The sequence below is a fragment of the Osmia bicornis genome, chromosome 11 (assembly GCF_907164935.1).
Source record: "Osmia bicornis bicornis chromosome 11, iOsmBic2.1, whole genome shotgun sequence".
Lineage (NCBI taxonomy): Eukaryota > Metazoa > Arthropoda > Insecta > Hymenoptera > Megachilidae > Osmia > Osmia bicornis.
The window spans coordinates 7330103-7348592 of record NC_060226.1 but is presented as its reverse complement, the minus strand read 5'-3'; the positions used below and the strand labels follow the sequence as shown (position 1 = coordinate 7348592).

Sequence of the window (18490 nt, the reverse complement as noted above, 5' to 3'; positions counted from 1 at the left end):
CCCAAATCGCACCCCCTCAGAGATGCAGATACTAGATAACAAATTTTTATTCGAGTCGCCAAAAATCCTTCTCGCAATCATCATTTTTATCAAAAAAAAATTTATTTTCAAAATTTAAGCCAATTTGGAGCATGGAGGTTTTCGGAAGTTTAGCCCTCTCTTCATACTGGGGAGCCGCACTCCCCAAAAATGACCACCCTTCGGTAACAAAGGCATGTCCAGTTTTCTTGTACATATCTGTAGTCACTGCAATAAGTCTACGATTCCCGCCAGAGGACCGGTATTTGTATTATGTTGCACGAGATTTCTTTGCTTCTATTAAATATAAGTACGATATTTAGCTCCAGCAGATTTACACTTTTATAACGTTTCATTTATTCTGCAAACATGTCTGAAGGTAAGTTGTAATTTCTACGAGTATATACATTCTTTCAATACTAAATGAAATATCTAACCTTCACTGTGTAATACATGAGGATAAATTTTCACATTATTACAAAATATGTGATTGTATAAAACCATAACAAAGAACTAAATGTTTTCTTATATACATTATAGATAAAGGAACAACAGAGGACATGTGGACTCCGTACAAGGAGTTACAGAGTCTTGTAGAACGGTATATTACATCTTCTCCAACTACCCATGATCTTCAATATCATGAATTTATAGAAGCTTTGAGAAACCATAGACAAAATTTTCTTACTCTGTTAAAAAATCCTGTAAGTGATAGAGTAATGGAATTTGAGCAATATTACAAGTAATGATAAAAATGTTACAAATTTTTATGTTATGTGATTTAAGATGTATTTAATTGTAGCCTCCAAATGCAAATAGCCGGGAAGAAATAACGAAAGGAGCAATTGAGGGTATCACGCTTCCTGGCTTAGGACATCAATTATTATCAAAAGAATTAGTTGATGAAACGCTGATTATATCAGACATGTATGAGCTTAATGAATTCATGGCATTGGATCTTTTATGTACCGCCCAGTTGCAAATGTCCCATCATCCTGGTTTACCTCGGGGATTAACAGCTATTTTATTATACTATGATGGAAAGAAAGCACTCACGTCAACTTTAAGAATGCTGGTACAAGCTAGAATGGGACATAGCTGGAAAATCGATGCCCCGATTGCTCTTTTAAGACATATTACCGAATATACAAATAAATTGGAAAAAGATGGTTTATTACATAGGATTGTCTCTTTATTGGAAACCATGGATCCTTTGAAGGTATTTTAGGATACATACTAAAATTTTTATTATAAATCTACAGTAATTAAATTATTATTTCACATTTGATAGGAACAAGAATTGTTAGAAAAAAATCGTGCATTAGGAGGATCGAAACATCGTTATATGGTGATGAAACTTTACAACGATTCTAGACAAGACTTGGCCGACATTTTATATCTATGGTCTGCTCAGTCTTCATTGCCAAATGAAATCTTATTTCACTTGGTACCTTATTTACAAACAAAACAAATAGTATCCGAAGCAGGTGAAGGAGGTCCAGATAAAGTCACTCTTGCGATCATAATGAGTGTATTAAACGCAATTAATTTTAGTTCGTTACACAGTCGCGAGAACGGCGAAGGTGTAATAACATTTGTCATACGATCGTAGAAATAATTTTTATCTTGAACCTTGTTATACTATTCAGTGGTTTCTCCTTTTTTTCCAGAATTGATCAATTCTATGCCGTTAATCGCAGAAAGAGGAGCACACGAAGAATTGTACAAGAAATTATCAGCTAACGTCAGTTGGGAAAATGCCGGATTGTGCGGAATAATACAATTTGCATTTGCAGTTGCTTTGGCAACGATCAAGACTGCGAGCAGCGTGCAACTTTTAAACATAACCACAGAAGACGAAAGATTGTTGGAAACGGCTTTGTCGAATAAATGCTTTCATTTTATGGCCGAAGTATTGTTCAAGAACAAAATCATCTATTACGAAGAATTTTATATACGTTATTTTCACTCTCTCATTTCTGATTTTATATTGCTAATGCCTATGAAAGTGAAGGAATTGCGAAATAGAGCAGACGAATCTATGCGTTTGATTCAAGCATATCAGCAAGAGGGTATCGAGCCACCTCTGAATCTAGATAATCATTTCGAATATTTGATGTTAACCGTAGCTGAATTATATAAAGAAGATCCTTTAAAATTGGATTTGGTTATGGATTATTGGTGTCATCATTCTGACTCGACGCACGCATCCGCTCCAGCCTATATCAATCGTTTGCCATCTAGACAGGTTGCTTTGTTTAAATTTGTACGTCTTGCCGGGGAAATATTGCCAGCAGGATTATTTGTTCCGTATCTTAAAATGATAGCGTCTCTCGCATCTTCGCCGCAGGCAGCACGACAAGCGTTTAATTTTCTTAAACCGAATGGTAAATATATTAATAAAAATGAAACTAACTAGTTAAGATGAAAGTTATTATACAGAATGAAGAAGTCGACATCCCATTTCTGTCATCGCTTACTTGACGGAGGTGGCCACCGTGGGGGTTTTAGAGTGGTAATAATCCCGCCTTACCTCCGACCCCTTCCCAGGGGGTTGGAGGTGTCTTTGGAAGATTTGCCCCACGTAAAAAAAAAAAAAGGGAGGTGGATACCTCCGTCAAGTAAGCGATGACAGAAATGGAATGTCGACTTCTTCATTCTATTGTTGCAACACTTCCTTTGGGTCCACTAGCGAAAGGATCACCCTGTAATACATTAACTTTGTTTACAGGAACTTCCGGATCAACAACAATTTCTTGGGATCACTTCTTCAGTTCTCTGAGCCGCTATTACATTAATCTTAGAAAAGAACTACCGCCTAGTCAAGATACCGTGTATCGTCAGAGAAGTCACCTGAAAGGTATCACTCCCGAGGAAGTTAAAGGTCTTGAATCGGTACTTTTGGTCGTTCAGGTGATCGCGAAGAACGATGAGATGTCGAGAATCGCGATATGCGATCATCCTGGATGGAAAGTATTACCATCTCTGATCGGTTTAGTCAGTTGTGGAATATCAATTCCATTGAAAGCTGTTTTAATAAGAACTCTCGCCGCGCTAGCAAAATCACCGGAAAGTTCATCGACTGTATGGCAAAGTTTAGAAGCTGCCCAGATACTTTCAACTATACCAACCATAAGTAGCTATCAACCGCGAGGTGTTCAGACAGAATTGGAAGAGATCGAATCGAAGAAAGACGAATATCCGCTGACGCGAGCAATGTTAGAACTATTAGACGTTCTCACGGACTTTCCTATACCACGATTATTAGGAATGGGTCAACGCAATCCTGGTTTTGATCCGTACTTACACTTCATCATCAATACCGTATTTTTAAAGTTCCACACACGATCGTACAAAAATCCAGCTGAAAAATGGGAAGTGGCAGAGGGCTGCTTAAAAATATTCTCAAAACTGATCAAACAGTACGAGCCTGCGGTAGAGGATTTTACTGGATGTAAGGTAGAACTTCAGAGCGGAGAAACAACGGTGGTTAATTCCGCTCCGGGATATCATATAATGACCCAGTTGCATTCAAAGTCGGAGCTACTGCACGTTATATTGTACGTTCTTGATAAAGGTTGCTGTAATTTTGACATCTACGAACCTTTTCCTGGTAAAAAGAATCTTGAAAATGCTACGCTGTATTGTTTGGAGATACTGGAAAGAGGATTAAAAACTCAGCACAGTTACATGTCGCAATTAGCTGCTGCAAAATCGATACATAAAATCTTAACTGGATTATCAAGATTGCTTTTAGAAGTTGATCCCCAATCGAAGAAGCCTGATTATATGATAAACGTGGCAAAATACATATTCTACAGTTCTTGGCTTCCACAACATGCGTTTCACGCTGTTGGCGTGATACACGAAGTGACGAACGAGCCAGGGGCTGATTCGGAATTACTTTCCACGTTCACAGCCACTCCGACTTTAGCTACGCATATTAGACACGGTTTCGTGGAATGTTTAGACGCAGATATTATTCTCGACGACGATAACGAGTCGAACGAAAAACAGTACACTGGTAGCTGCAAGGAGAGAATTCTACTGCTGATGATGCACAGCATTACACGACCAACGCCGAATCTTGCTCATTATCTGTTAGGATTTGACATCAACATCAAAGACATTAAAAAGACGATACTGCAGCAGCCTGGAATTCTAGGCTTTCCTCGAACGTGTCTCCATTCTATATTAGGAATTCTGGAACAATCACTCGAGCGTGGTCGTGATAAAATAACCGAAGCTTGCTATTGTTTCCTCCACACGTTGGCTGCGAATAACAAAACATCGGTCCCAGTACTGAGATTCTTGCGAACGAGCATTAATCAAGATTTCGTGCAACGGCACCTCTCCAAGTTACCGTTCGAAGGTCAGAATAAAGCAACAGAGCTTGGTTGCATGTCGTGGCTGTTAAAGATAGCTGCGATCGAATTGCGAGTCGCTGGAGGTAGTTTGCAGAATTTACTCGTTCAACGATTAGTTGGGAACTTTGGCCAAGAAAAGGGACAGATTGTTCCATCGCAGAAACTTCTTATGGATCTGTTGCACTACATTGAATTTCAACTGCAATTGGAACCACCGTTGGTACTAGACTTTTTTGATCCGTCACAGGTAGAAATGGTTTTAGGACGGTGTAGCGTACCGGTTACCTTGATAGGAGGACCTCGTCTTATAGATATCAGAAAACTTCATTCCCTGATCACCGAAGAATTAGCGGTTACTCAGAACAGTGCAACTGCGACACAGAGGAATCTGATGCAGCAGGAAGTACAAAGAATTTTGCAGCACGCTTTGAAGAGGAATCAGATCAAATTGTTGTCGTATGCTACTGTAAAATTCGTCGAAGGCTGGTGTCAGACAACAGAGATACTATTCTGCGTTGCGACAAATCAACAGCTACCCACGGCACAGAAACAGCATCTGCTGTTGAATTTGTCTCACGATTTATTGCAAAAGATGACATCTTGCGAAGCATTGAGCGAGATCAAAACCTTGGTATCTGGAACGGTTCTGATGTTGTTGGTGCATTTAAGAAACAGTTTTATCACACAGACCGACAACGAATCGTTTCCATCGTCACCCTCGAACACGACGATGATGAAGATTATTTTAAGCCATGTATTGCAATGGATTTTGAATGCTGGTGCTTCATCGCAGAAAGTGATCACTCATCTGTACGCAGCGTTATTGAATTTCCTCTGCGTGATCGGTTTGGAAAAATCAGAAGGTACAAATATCGTAGACTTTATGTACGTTAGCCAATTAGACAGTACTGTTAACAGAATAATGCCTGTTCAAGAACGTTCGCACCGTTATGCAACGATACAAGTGATAAATAGTTTTGGAAATCAGTTGATGGACATTTTGTGCCACAATTGTTCGGGTGGTCACGACGTCTGCAAAATGTTGGCGTTATCTTGTTTAGATAAAATATTGGAATTGGACTATGACAACGCTTGGATAATCTATTTAACTAGTAGAGGATATTTAAAGCATATGATAGACAGTCTGCTAGAATCTGATAACATGTTGAGGTATATGTTACAACCAGAACCTCCAACACTGAGGCCACTGTATTTGTACGAAGCAAAAATGGCAACGTTTTGTAGAATGGCTTCTACGAGATTGGGCGCTGAGAGTCTTTTAGAGAACAAGATCTTATCGTGCATGTCGAGCATGGTTGTTTTTGATCATCATCCGGACGTTCACATAGGTTTCGAAGGGGGTGATTATTCCTTCATACCTTCTATCGGGCAACGTTACCAGCAAATCTTTCTGCCAGCATTATATTTTTGCGATGCTTTGCTCACCACTCTGGGAACAGAGAATCAATCCTGTGCGATACAAGTTTGTGGCTTTCTACAGAGTCATCGAGATACCATCGAGATGGTCTTAAGAAACGCTTTCCCAAAAGCGAACACTCTTTTCTTGAAAGAGATTGCCTGCCTTACAGGAGTGATATCCAGATCAGCGAACATTGATATGTATAAATTAGTGGACGAGGAATTAACGAGGAACGAATTCGACGACCGTCTATTGGAGGATGTCACTGGGATAAGAGAGCTTCGTGCTCATCTTTATCGACTACAAAAATTAATGTTGTCTTTATTGTGCAAATTTCAGTTGCAACCACCTCCTATACGCTTAAGTCACGAGCAAACGGATGCGAATCAACAACATATATTCTCTGTTCAAATAGTAGCAAATATTATGTTGTATACAAGGAATCAGATGCAGCACAGTAGAATGGATCAAAAGATAAGGAACGTGCTGTTTGAACCTCATTTGACACCAAAACCAGGGGGAAGAGAAGATAGAATGAAGGATACGTCGGGTGGTGTACACTTGGGAACGATTGTTGATCAGCTTGTATCTGTTATAAATTTGTTACACTCTGAATTGCCTCAAATCGATACTCTCATCAAGAAATCGGCGATCGTAGGAGAAATGAGTACGACAGAATTAAAGGAATACATGTCAGAGGAAGAAGCGAAGCTCGATGTGCAGAAGCAACGAGTTATAGTTGAACAACGATTAAATCGCTGGGTTAAAGAGAAGCGTCAATGCATAAAATATTGTTCTTTGATAATAGAACATGCTTTGTATATTCTTTGGAGCCACTTAGATTTCTACATGATACAAGTAGTATCTCGGCATAGCCGAATGCAAGGTAAAACTGAACACATTTATATTGAGAAACTTCATCGTGCCCATTTTTTTTTTTTTTTTTTACGTGGAGGAAATCTTCAAAAGACACCCCCTGCCCCCCTGGGGATATAGGGAGGGCCCCGGGATCTCTGAAGAACACACCGGGACCCGACCCTTGGCGCCCTTATCTCGGATGAGGGTCTAACTTTTGACCTTCCCCCATTTGTTATCGTGTCCTACCCATTAAAATCTTCAAATTGTTTTTCTATTTTTCTAGTATCCTCCGGCGGTATAGACGAAGATATGGTAGCGTGGAAAGTATCATCGGAAACGCTAATGGAATTGAAACAAGGTCTCGTTTCTACGTTTACAGATAGTTTTATTACACAGCTGCTGGATACGCATAGTGAATACGCAACAGTGGATCACAGTTTTATCGAAGCTCTCGTAAGAAGAATTAAAAGACTACTACAGTTTATAATTGTACAATAACGGCACACTTACGTACACAACATCGATTCAAAATATATAAGAACATATTTTTTTACATACTCGTGTATATTTACAATCGACTGCCAAAATCGTATTACAACAGTATTTACGACTATAACGTTTACTGCTAATAAATTAAATATTTAAGAACTGATTACAGCCTCATCCCATGGTCCATAAATATTATCTTTGTACCTTTGACATTGTATATACCAACAAGGACAAATAAAATGTAAAAATACTGTGGTTATAATGAATACATAAGATAGAGTTTGCGAAAGAAATAAGAGAAGATACAAAGTACTAAATGTTAATAAAATTGAAATAAATATTTTATTGCTTAATGTATGCATTAAAAATGGTAATAAAACAAAACACTGTACAGAAACTGTTAGAAGAGAAAATGCATGAGACGGAGATACTAATCTGGAAGCTAACATTAAGGAACCAAAAATTGAAGATGTAATAGATAAAGAATCTGATAAAGATATTTGCAAAGAACCATATTTGCTAAATATTAAATGTACAAGAAACATTAATATTGTCATGGCATAAATTGTATCTGTACTAATAGTTTCGGTCAAAGTTTTTAAAACTGGCGATAAAATATAACCGAAAGTAAGAAAAATTAATACAGTTCTGAGATCTTTAGTTAATTTGGTCAAAGTATTTGGTTCTTTTAAGCAGAAGATAAAATAACCAAACACTGTACAAATTACACCTGATATAAATATGATATTTGGACTGGTCCATTCTTTGCTTAACCAGATAAATATAATGACGAAAAGAATTACAATGTTTAATTGAATACATACACTAGCACCAAAAGTTATTGCCTCAATTAATGTTACATTGTTTGGCTTTATATTTTTACGCAATTGCTCCAAAAATGTATTATCTGTATAATTGTCTGGTAAACCATAATTTTCATATAAATTTTTCTGCCACTGTACTTCGGTCATACTCGTTTTTAATGAAATTTGAATGACATATGAATATTTACAATCATTTTGTTGATTAAATACTATTACCAAAGGTTAGCATTTTTAAAGTAATATTCATTCATTCTTCAGTATTGCTCAACGTTCATTGGATTTTTAATTATTATCTGCTATAAAAAAAAAACCAACAATTTTTATCAATTTTGAATCACTCTTAATTTTGATTTGATATATTATTGGATAGTGTATTGAATTAAAAAACCTTACGCTCGATGGATAGTTTAACCTCGTTAAAAAGACTTTGGAAGGCACTGTATATGCTATGAATCCAATAAATAAACACAGTTTGTTAAAAATGTAAAGAATATATAATTCCAGAAAACAGATAATTACTTTATTTAGCCTGAATTAATCAATCAAATTCAGTTGGTTACACGAGTAGTTTATAAACATTATATCATTAACGATTGGTTATCTTCCATCCTCCTTCCACAATTTTTTATCGAATAACCTCTAAACGTATAACCTACAAATTTTACTAAGCCGAATGAAGAAGTATTAATATACGTGGAAGAAATATGGCTGAAATTTAGAATGATTTGAATGAAATGTATTTTGAACGAATCACTTTTCTCCTTTTTCTTTACATTTAGACATATTTTTTTTATTATATGCAAATAGGTAAATAAATTATTTTTTTTTTAAAATATTTGTACCTATTTATATGTATAAGTATTTACCTACTTATATAAATACAATCAATATGTCTTATATAATATTTATATTTTTGTTACAGAAGAATCATTAGAATTTGATTGAATGAGCTCAATTAAAAAACAAGAAATATGCAAAAATTTAGACGAGCTCAAGCAGAAAATAAAATAGCAATTAATAAGCATTTAGAAGCTAATGCCTATTTAGAATCATCCAGCGAGGATGAGGATGATAGAAATGAAGAAGATATGCAAAATGTGGTTGAAAAGGTGCTATCTGCTTATCAAGGAAGAGAGGCAGATTCAGAAAAATTTTTATCATATTTAATTAATATTTTTCAATCTGGTAGTGCTGTTTGCTTGATATGTATTTCAACTATAAAGAAAGCAGATGCGGTATGTTAAACTGTGTATCTTAAAATTGTTAATTTTACGTTGAAAATGTATTGCAATTGTTTAATGGAAATATTTTAGATTTGGAACTGTAATAAATGTTATGCATTTTTACATTTATCATGCATTTTGCATTGGATACGGGATAGTTTAAATGTTAAACATGAAAAAGGTATCGCACCAGTATGGGCATGGTAAGTAACATGTTAAAGAAAATATATCACGCTCTGTATCAACTGTAACGCGATATATCGCCATATTTTTGTACATATTTCAGTCCAAAATGTCGCACAGAATACGAACAAGACGAAGTTCCTCGTAATTATAAGTGTTTCTGTAAAAAAGTCGTGGATCCTTCTTATTATCCATGGAATATTCCACATTCTTGTGGAGAAACTTGTGGAAAAGCTCTGCAACCAGAATGCGGTCACAAATGTGTATTACTTTGTCATCCAGGACCATGTCCTCCTTGTGGAAAAACAATATCGATAAGCTGTTATTGCGGCAAACAAGTGCCACAGCCACGACGATGCAATGCAAAAGAATGGAGCTGTGATACCGTATGCGATAAAAAATATAAACTATGCTCGCATAGTTGCAAGCAATTGTGTCACACAGGTGAATGCCCTCCTTGTGGAGAAGCGTTATTGATAGAGTGTCATTGCAAGAGTAAAAAAGAAATGAAGCAATGCTTTGAAGGCTCGTGGATTTGCGACATACCCTGTCGTAGAGCACTTTCATGTAACGTTCATATTTGCCAAAGCACGTGCCATTTACCTGGTGATTGTGGAAATTGTCCATTAGAGAAGAACAGAACGTGTCCTTGTGGAAAGAAACGATATGCGGTATCTTGCGAACAAGAACAGGTACCAACGTGTGGAGACACGTGTGGAAAATTATTAGAGTGTGGCTCACATTATTGTAATATGAGATGTCATACAGATAAATGCGGTCAATGTTTAGAGGTAGTGAGGAAATCATGCCGTTGCGGTAGTTATCAAAAAGAAATTGCATGCGGTAAAGAATTCCATTGCAACAAGAAATGCACGCAAATGCGTCTATGTGGAAGACATTTATGCAATAAAAAATGCTGTGACTGTTTAATGAAAAACATATATAACGTATGCGAAAAGATATGCGACAACGCTTTAAACTGCCGTAAGCACAAGTGTTCTGCACCTTGTCACAGCGGTCCTTGTTATCCGTGCGAGAGAACCGATATTATTCAATGTAGATGTGGTTACAATAAAATAAGAATACCGTGTGGTACGATGAAGAAAATTAAACCACCAGCATGTAATAAACCGTGCAAGATACCGCCGATTTGTCATCACCTTAAAAGGGAAACTCACAAATGCCACCAAGGCCCTTGTCCACCTTGCAAAAAAATTTGTGGTTTGATATATAAAAGATGCGGCCATTCTTGCGTTGCTGTTTGTCATACAAAAGTTTGGGTAAAAGTGAATAAAAATGACGTGAAAACGCAACCCGCAGGTCCATGGGATATACAGAAAGAAACTATGCAGCTTAAAACACTACCTTGTCCGGCATGTGAAGTATCTGTACCGGTGACTTGTTTAGGAGGCCATGAAACACGTCCATGGCCTTGTCATGCAGCTAAACCTACTTCTTGTGGAAGACTTTGCGGAAGAATATTACCTTGTACCAATCATAGATGCGAATTAGATTGCCATAAAGTAGCATCTTCTGAAGATGCAAAGAATAGCATTCCATGCATGGAATGTGAAAAGCCATGCTTGTTTTCACGACCACAAGGCTGCACGCATTTATGTCCAAAACCATGTCATCCAGCGCCTTGTAGTCCTTGCAAGCAATTAGTCAAAATTTCATGCCATTGTGGTATAGGCACATTATATCGAAGGTGTTCTGAATTAACATCAGCTACGATCGAGCAACGTAATGAACTACTTAAATGTGGAAATCAGTGTCCAAAAAATGTAATTAAATCTTTTCTGGTGATTACTAGGTACGTATATACATTGATTTCTTTCTAATTAATCGTTTTTCGTTACAGTATTCTTGTGGGCATAGATGCATGAATAATTGTCATCCTGGTCCATGCACAAATGAAAACGAATGTAATAAAAAAATAAAATTATTCTGCTCGTGCAAACGTATCAAGAAAGACTATATATGTTCGATGGTACAAAAGCAAGAAATTTCTATAAAATGCGATGAAATTTGTATTAAGTTGAAGAATGAGAAGCATCAAGCTGAAGCCGCATTATTAGAACAGAAACGACAAGTAGAGGAAATGCGTAATCAAGAAGAAATCAAGAAATTCGAACGAAAATTCAAATCTCGGCGTAAAGGAAAAGATAAATTTGATAGGAAACAATTCCATGAAGAGACGTGTAATAATTATAGAAAATGCTGGATTTTAACTATTTTAATAACTTTAATAAGTGTTTTAATATATTATGTAGGTATGGAGAAACTGTAAATAGTTGAAAACAGTTAAAAACCATGCAAACAATATTTTGTAATTTTTATTGTAGAAAAGGCAGGTTTTTTAGCTGAATTAAATAAAATAATTTTTATTCTGTAAACTATTGTTATACGCTTAATGAAACATGAGATTGTAAGAGATGATAACAAATATAATTTATTGAAATTATGCGAAAAAAGAATTAGAAATTCGTAGAAATCAGCCTCTCCAAACTCCACTTTTGTGATTTTGATGCAAATTTTAGGCTTACGCCTCACTACCAGGAGGCGCTGATGTCGCTTCTCTTCCAGGCCCTCCAAACTCCAAACTCCTGTTGCGAACCTCGCCTGTATGTATATATGTACATACATATACAGGGTGTTCGACAACAGGTGGGCAATATTTTAAGGGGTGATTCTAGGGATGAAAATAAGACGAAAATCAAGCGCCGGCCCCTTTAGGGGAGAAATGGATGGACCAGCGCGCCATTCTTTAGGGCCTCCTAAACACGACCCTCAAATTTCTTTACAATCTCGAGAAATTTCTCCTCTCTGTAATTAATTAATAAAAAATACCAAAAAAGCACTCCTACACATTTGTAATAAATAATACACACATTAGAAGTTTAAATATAAAATAAATAAATGTCTAATGAATGTCACAACTTATACGGACAATCTTTATTAAATTTAAAATTCTCTTTAAAATTATAAACCCCATCAGTATTACAATTTTGTAATAAAACAAAAAAATATACATATACAATCCTTGAAAAATATGAGTGATCATACTTTTAAAGTATCTTTGCTTATAAAACTACACAACTATTATTTTTACACTAATGTTTCTTCAAGTTCCACAACTTAAAGAAATATTAAAGTACAAATAATCATCAACACTGTAATAACTAAATTACAATTACTTGATTATGTGTAATATTGAAATAAAAAATTGTATAGCACATAAAAAATGAGAAATTTCTATATTAATGATAAGATGATCCTTATTTTTACATTTAATTGGTTTGTTATTTTGTTCAAATCTATTTGAACTTGAGTTCTTTTGCGTTTTACTTAAATTTTTGTACTTATTGCATCTATAAGTACGGAAAATTAGTTTATGTTGAATATATATTCAGGAATAACATAGTCCAATTCGGTTTATGTACTGCATTTGAGGCCAAAGTTGGACGTGCGCGTTAAAAATACAATTATTTTTTGCATATTGCATTACACATTTTACCATAGTTTATGTGCACACGTATCATTTATTGAATGTTACAAATCAAATTTTTTTCTCTATGTATCTTATAATAAATAATTTTAAACCACTTTACTGTAAATTACACTGAATACAATTATAAAAATATAATTACTTCAAAATAGTTCAATAAATGCTAACAGCTTTTTCTTTTTTTCAAAGAACAGCGTTGCGGTAATAAGAACCAAAATAAAACAAATTTTGATACATCATTTTTTAAAAGTACAACTTTCATTTATGTGATTTACTTAAACATAAAATATATAAGAGTGTTTCACACTATAAATTGCAAATATTTTATTCAACTTTGTTGTTAAAAATATATTTTTCTTGCCTTTTCAAGTCTGAATATTCTGTGATGCATAGCTCAAATAGCATAATGTTTGGTATTTTCTTGTATTGAATCATATTTTCTATTCAAGATATTCATATTATGAATACATACTATACTTTTTATATGAATAAATTGATAAATTATTATTCAAAACATTTGAATTAATGAAATAAATGATAAATCTTGATAGATAAATATCACTAATGATAATTAAAATGATCAAGGAAGTTTGAAAAAATATTTCAATTATCAATTAAATGAAAGTTTTGTTACACTATATACGTAATTCTATATTGCAGTACACAATTATACGCTTTTTTATTTCATTCATTTTAAAAATATCTATTTGAAAGTGTAATCGATTATCGTGGATAATCATGAAACCTCGCAATTATAGTGTCTATGAATCAATTCCCGAAAGGAATACATTATTTTCAATCTCTTTATTATTTCTAAATATTTGCATTGAACATGTGTAGCTAGTAGTTAATCATAAAATCGACACTCTTGTCTTTTAATCGTTTGCATTTCACGGTTTTTTTTTCTATCTTATACAACTGTATGTCTAAAGAAATTATAAGTTGCAATTATACAGAAAATACATTATTCCTTTTGTGTCTGTATAAAGCAATTCTGTTTAATCTATTATATATAAGTCAAACAAGTATTAGAATGAAGAAGTATAATGAAATGCAATCGAAATATTTCGCGCTTTGTTAGTCGTAAACACTAATAAAACATAAGAAGTGACAAAGCAAATATAGTAATAATATTGTTATTTATGATTCAGATAATTCTCTACTGTCCTCGTCCCACTTAGTAAAGCCTCTTGTATTGTTTTGCTCGTTAGTTTTCTCAGCTTCGTGTTCTCCTTCAACATGTTCTTCTTCAATGATCATGACTGATTCATGGGCCTCGTCTGCACTATTACTTTGTTCGCTGCATTGTTCATCGTATTCTACTATTTCAGTCTGTTCTTCCACATATTGAATAACTTCTTCTACTTGATCATCATTACATTCCTCTAATGTCTCTGATTGTTCAACTTGCATATCTTCATCCATCACTTTCTCCTCAACTTCTTCAACCACCTCCTCCACTATCTCCTCAGTCTCTTCACCAAGTTCATCTTGCTGATAATTCTCGTACGTTTGTCTTTCTGTTCCTTCACTACCATGGATATAAACAATCATTCCATCTTCTGTACCTTGCATCACAATCTGTTCGTTATCAGTGATGTTCAACTGTTGTGGTTGCTGTTGCTGCTCATTCTCTTGTTGGGGATAATTATCATTATCGATCAGCATAATCATCTGCTGTCCATCGAGCTCGTGCGTGTTGTAAGTTATCTCATGGGAAATATTGTTTAACTGCATTTCGGGTACGATGTATTCGGAGACGTTTGAAGTCGCGTCATGAGATTCTGCGGGAACGTTGTCTCCGACACCCAAAGAAGTTGCTATTCCACTCGCTACGTGGCTAAGGGCTTCAGCTTCCGAGGAGGGCTCCAAGGACAGCGATGGCATGGATACGTTTTCAGAATCTCGTAGATCCTTGTGAACGCAGTCGAGGTGGACCTGCAAATTTGTAGCCCGTACAAAAATCTTGCCACAGTGAGTACAACGGTGACCCTTTTCTTTGCCATCTGCTAAATTCCCATGGCCAGTATGAATTTCATGTGTAGTCAATTCTGTAACATCTTTGAATGTCTGCGAACATTGTATACACTGAATCTCCTCCGAGGCTGATACGTGTTGACGCGATGTTGGTCGATGGTTATGATTAATTTGATGTCTTACTAACAGCGTCTCCGAAAGTGCAACATAAGAACATGACTGACACTTCGGAAAACACATGCTTTTGGGGGGAGGCACATTGTGTTTCGTGTAAAGATGATACATCAAGATGTTTCGTTTGGTCGCTTTGTAACCACAGTGCTCGCAGATTCTTGGATCGAATTTCTCCTCGTGCACATCCTGCATGTGTCTTCTGTACATGTAGTAATTTGTGTATTCTTCTTCTAAGTCACACTTATTGCATTTCCAAGGACCGGTCTCACCACCGTCCACGGTTCCATTACTTTTTGATTCGTTTTCCTCGCTATTATTGCTCGACATCAAGTGATCAGATTTTAGAACCACGTAAGAGACTTTCGTTTTAGACGCAGAATTACTATCCGACGATTTCGCTTCTTTCTGCATTATCTTCAAACGTATATTCTTGTTATTCTTTACTAAATGAGGGTATTTTTTCAGTACTTCACGAATAATTTTTGCGTGGTTGTTGATCGAATCTTCTGAATTCGCTTTATGAGATGATTTTCCCTTTTCCATATTCTCTTTCTCTTCACGATCGAATCTCACTTTCTTGGATGGCGAGGGTTGTGTTTCTTGACCCCTTTGGAAACATCTACTCACAGACCAATCGTCATCGGAATTCATCTCTTTTAAGCTCTTCTCGTTCATATGATTTTCGTCCTCCTCATCTTCAGTCGTATCGTTTTTACTATCTCCGTCTGGGGAACATTTACCACTAGGCGAATTGTCTCTCTTATATACATCTGGTGCTTGCACAATTGGTTTTGTATTGTAAGTAATATCGTCGAACGATGAAAATACGCCGAGTGCAAATTCTTCGGCTTCCGGGAGATCGAATCGTGAAGGACCGGGGGTCACTTCTGTAGGCTTTGGTGGGGGAATCCCATGGAATGTTCGCATTTCGTACTTAAATGATGACGTATTTTGTGGTCCATCTAATTTCCTTTTCCAAATAGGAAGTCTGAAACAATAAAAAAAAATAGTTCATGCTATATGTGTAATACTAAAAATTCATATACAAGAATTTTACATTAAAAATCTGTGTTAATTTATGTACTTACTTTCTACCAGGTAAAGGTTGATTCGAAAGTCCTGAAGATGGTGTAGTGGATGATGTGGAAGTAGTTACTGGTTTTGGGGTGGACGTTGAAGGTTTTGAAGCTGTTGTTACTGGTGGAGTATTGCACTTTGCTGATTGTTCGTTTTGTAAAGAAGCAGTATTAAATTGAGCATCAAGTAATTTAGTTAGAACAGTCATATTCATTTTCTGTGCTGTCCTATAGAGAGCATGTTGATCAGAAGTCCAATATTCCAACTGTCCAGTGTACATAAAACTAAAAATATTACGATAGTTTATTTAAAATTCTAATTGAAAAATGAGTTAATTATGAAATTACATAGTATCTAAATGTACCTTATAACTGACTTGACACATTCATATGGCATGTCTGATGGCATAGTAATAACACCATCAAAATTCTTATCTTTTGCTTTTTGCTCTTGCTCTAGTTGCATGAAATAGTTTGTGCATGTTGTTATGACTAAACGATGAGCCTAAAATATTAATATAGTACATTATTACAGGATTACTACAAATAATAAAAATATTAATAAATACAAATATCAATTTGTTTTTAACTACTTTATGATAAAATTGTTTTTGATAACAATTACCTGAACAGTTATATCACTGGTGGGAAATTTGATGGTAAGGTCAAGTAACTGTTCATCAAAATAAAGTTGTTGAAGCCGCTGAAGAAAGAAAGTTCCCCAGTTATCCACTTTCACCTGCTTTAACCCCCTTGAAGGAGACTGCTTTTCAAGATTTCCTGTTTCCATTGTTTATCTATACATACCATAATTAATTCAATTTATATTGTTAATCAAAAACATTTTTTTTATTAAGATCATTTTTTTTAACCTTCATATTGTACGCGATAACATGTACTGGTACAACATTAATCCATTAATAAACTACCAAATACAAAAGAGTAAAATATCAATACAGGTACTCTATCTGAATAGAAATTAATAACTCACTTAAATTAATAAAATTAATAAAATCACATTGATGAAATTAAGAATGAAATACATCTATTATCTCATTAGTTGGTACTTGCTTACCTAATAGAATTAAATTTAACTACTTGTTAGATTTATTTATGACCATAATCCAACTGAACCCAATCCTGTAACGAAAGAATAAGAAATACATATTAAACCTTTGACCTTTATTATTGTAAAGTAATAAATAATATTTTTATTTTCAATAATTTAATATCTAATATTAATTAAGTTTATTATTTGCTAAATCATTAATTGTACAACATTGAAAACTTAATTTACACTACAATACTACTTTATAGTGTACAAAATATTACTGAACATTCCTGAGTATAATCTTTTCGCTCTTGTGACTCAAGTGCCACAGGATCCATATCACAAAAGGAAGCAATACTTCAATTTATTAATTAGCAGTAAGTTAACCTGATTGGCTTCTAGAAACCAAACATTTCATATCTAACATTATAAGAATAACGCATTAGCAGGGACCATTAATATGAAATATGTTACTAAAACTTACAGTAGAGAATAATGAAATACAGCAGCATAAAAATTCTTCAATGTATGTTATACATACATTGCTATAATTGCTCTGAAATTTGATTAAATTAAAATATTACAAAAGAAAGAGTATTATAAGAAAATAAAGGAATTTTTGACAAAAGTATCAACGCATACTTTGTGGAATGCTGAAAAAGGGAAGTTTAATAACGATACATGGTTCCCTTTCATGATCAAAGTCGGGCATATTAATGGTTATTTCAAATCTATACAAATTCAAAATATCCTGTGAACGCACTGAACGTACCTATTTAATAATATTTCAATATTCCTCTCAGCTCCATCTCTTATAAATCTCTTTAGTACACAAGTAGTATTGAACATTCCATTATGTATCACGACTCACAGATGGAGTTATAAGGTTGATCACCATGGAAATAGGGCACAAAGAATATTCAATTATACAAGATTCAGCATTGTTATTATACACTTGGATAGTTTATATTTTATAAAAAGAAGATCAGATACTGTTTGGCTAAACAGATATAATTAATATAATAAATTTATGTTAGATATAAGGCTTAAAGTATTATAACATTGGAGATAAAATTTGTACAATGAAAGATGAAATAAGAATCGTATTGAATATTGTTATTAAATGAAATGTGAATATTAATTTTATTAATATCATGAACAGTTTATAAATATTTAAAAAATTTTGTATTATATGTAATACATTATTAAAATGATGTAATCGTATAATGAATAAAAGTATTACATTCCTTTCCTCAGTTAAATCAGGCATCTAGATAATAATGTCGTTATAATCTTTTAATATCATTACGAAGTTTTCTTAA

At 34.6% G+C, this 18490-nt stretch overlaps 4 protein-coding genes across 11 annotated transcripts; 2 read left to right on the top strand and 2 right to left on the bottom strand.

Annotated features, from left to right (window-relative positions):
• The first annotated feature begins 197 nt into the window (after positions 1-197).
• On the top strand, positions 198-7403 carry LOC114873378 (nuclear pore complex protein Nup205). Of its 2 annotated transcripts, XM_029181638.2 has the most exons (7): positions 198-397; positions 559-722; positions 821-1237; positions 1310-1601; positions 1689-2405; positions 2750-6691; positions 6947-7403. In XM_029181638.2, exons 1-7 carry the CDS (start codon positions 388-390, stop codon positions 7159-7161), a joined length of 5757 nt encoding a protein of 1918 aa, XP_029037471.1. In that variant the 5' UTR covers positions 198-387; the 3' UTR covers positions 7162-7403. The 2 variants fall into 2 exon arrangements, with proteins under 2 accessions (XP_029037471.1, XP_029037473.1); XM_029181640.2 differs by lacking the exons at positions 198-397; positions 559-722; positions 821-1237 and having other exon boundaries at positions 1528-1603.
• LOC114873384 (phosphatidylinositol N-acetylglucosaminyltransferase subunit C) lies at positions 7295-8586 on the bottom strand. 3 transcript variants are annotated; one of them, XM_029181652.2, is made up of 3 exons: positions 8496-8586; positions 8365-8422; positions 7295-8272 (listed from the first exon to the last, which is right to left on the bottom strand). In XM_029181652.2, the coding sequence occupies exon 3, from the start codon at positions 8121-8123 to the stop codon at positions 7305-7307; it is 819 nt and encodes a 272-aa protein (XP_029037485.1). In that variant the 5' UTR covers positions 8124-8272; positions 8365-8422; positions 8496-8586; the 3' UTR covers positions 7295-7304. The 3 variants fall into 3 exon arrangements, with proteins under 3 accessions (XP_029037485.1, XP_029037487.1, XP_029037486.1); XM_029181654.2 differs by having other exon boundaries at positions 8370-8422; XM_029181653.2 differs by having other exon boundaries at positions 7295-8269; positions 8370-8422.
• A 155-nt stretch (positions 8587-8741) lies between these two features.
• Positions 8742-12352, top strand: LOC114873382 (NF-X1-type zinc finger protein NFXL1). Its single transcript, XM_029181650.2, has 5 exons — positions 8742-8783; positions 8899-9211; positions 9290-9402; positions 9486-11166; positions 11244-12352. The coding sequence occupies exons 2-5, from the start codon at positions 8948-8950 to the stop codon at positions 11670-11672; spliced, it is 2487 nt and encodes an 828-aa protein (XP_029037483.2). The 5' UTR covers positions 8742-8783; positions 8899-8947; the 3' UTR covers positions 11673-12352.
• Positions 12353-13675: 1323 nt separating this feature from the next.
• Positions 13676-18426, bottom strand: LOC114873381 (centrosome-associated zinc finger protein CP190). Of its 5 annotated transcripts, none has more exons than XM_046287861.1 (8): positions 17811-17930; positions 17653-17724; positions 17450-17566; positions 17193-17257; positions 16743-16914; positions 16483-16622; positions 16130-16402; positions 13676-16029 (listed from the first exon to the last, which is right to left on the bottom strand). In XM_046287861.1, exons 5-8 carry the CDS (start codon positions 16905-16907, stop codon positions 14031-14033), a joined length of 2577 nt encoding a protein of 858 aa, XP_046143817.1. In that variant the 5' UTR covers positions 16908-16914; positions 17193-17257; positions 17450-17566; positions 17653-17724; positions 17811-17930; the 3' UTR covers positions 13676-14030. The 5 variants fall into 5 exon arrangements, with proteins under 5 accessions (XP_046143817.1, XP_046143818.1, XP_029037478.2 ...); XM_046287862.1 differs by having other exon boundaries at positions 17459-17566; XM_029181645.2 differs by lacking the exons at positions 17450-17566; positions 17653-17724; positions 17811-17930 and adding exons at positions 17941-17990; positions 18412-18426.
• Positions 18427-18490: the final 64 nt, after the last annotated feature.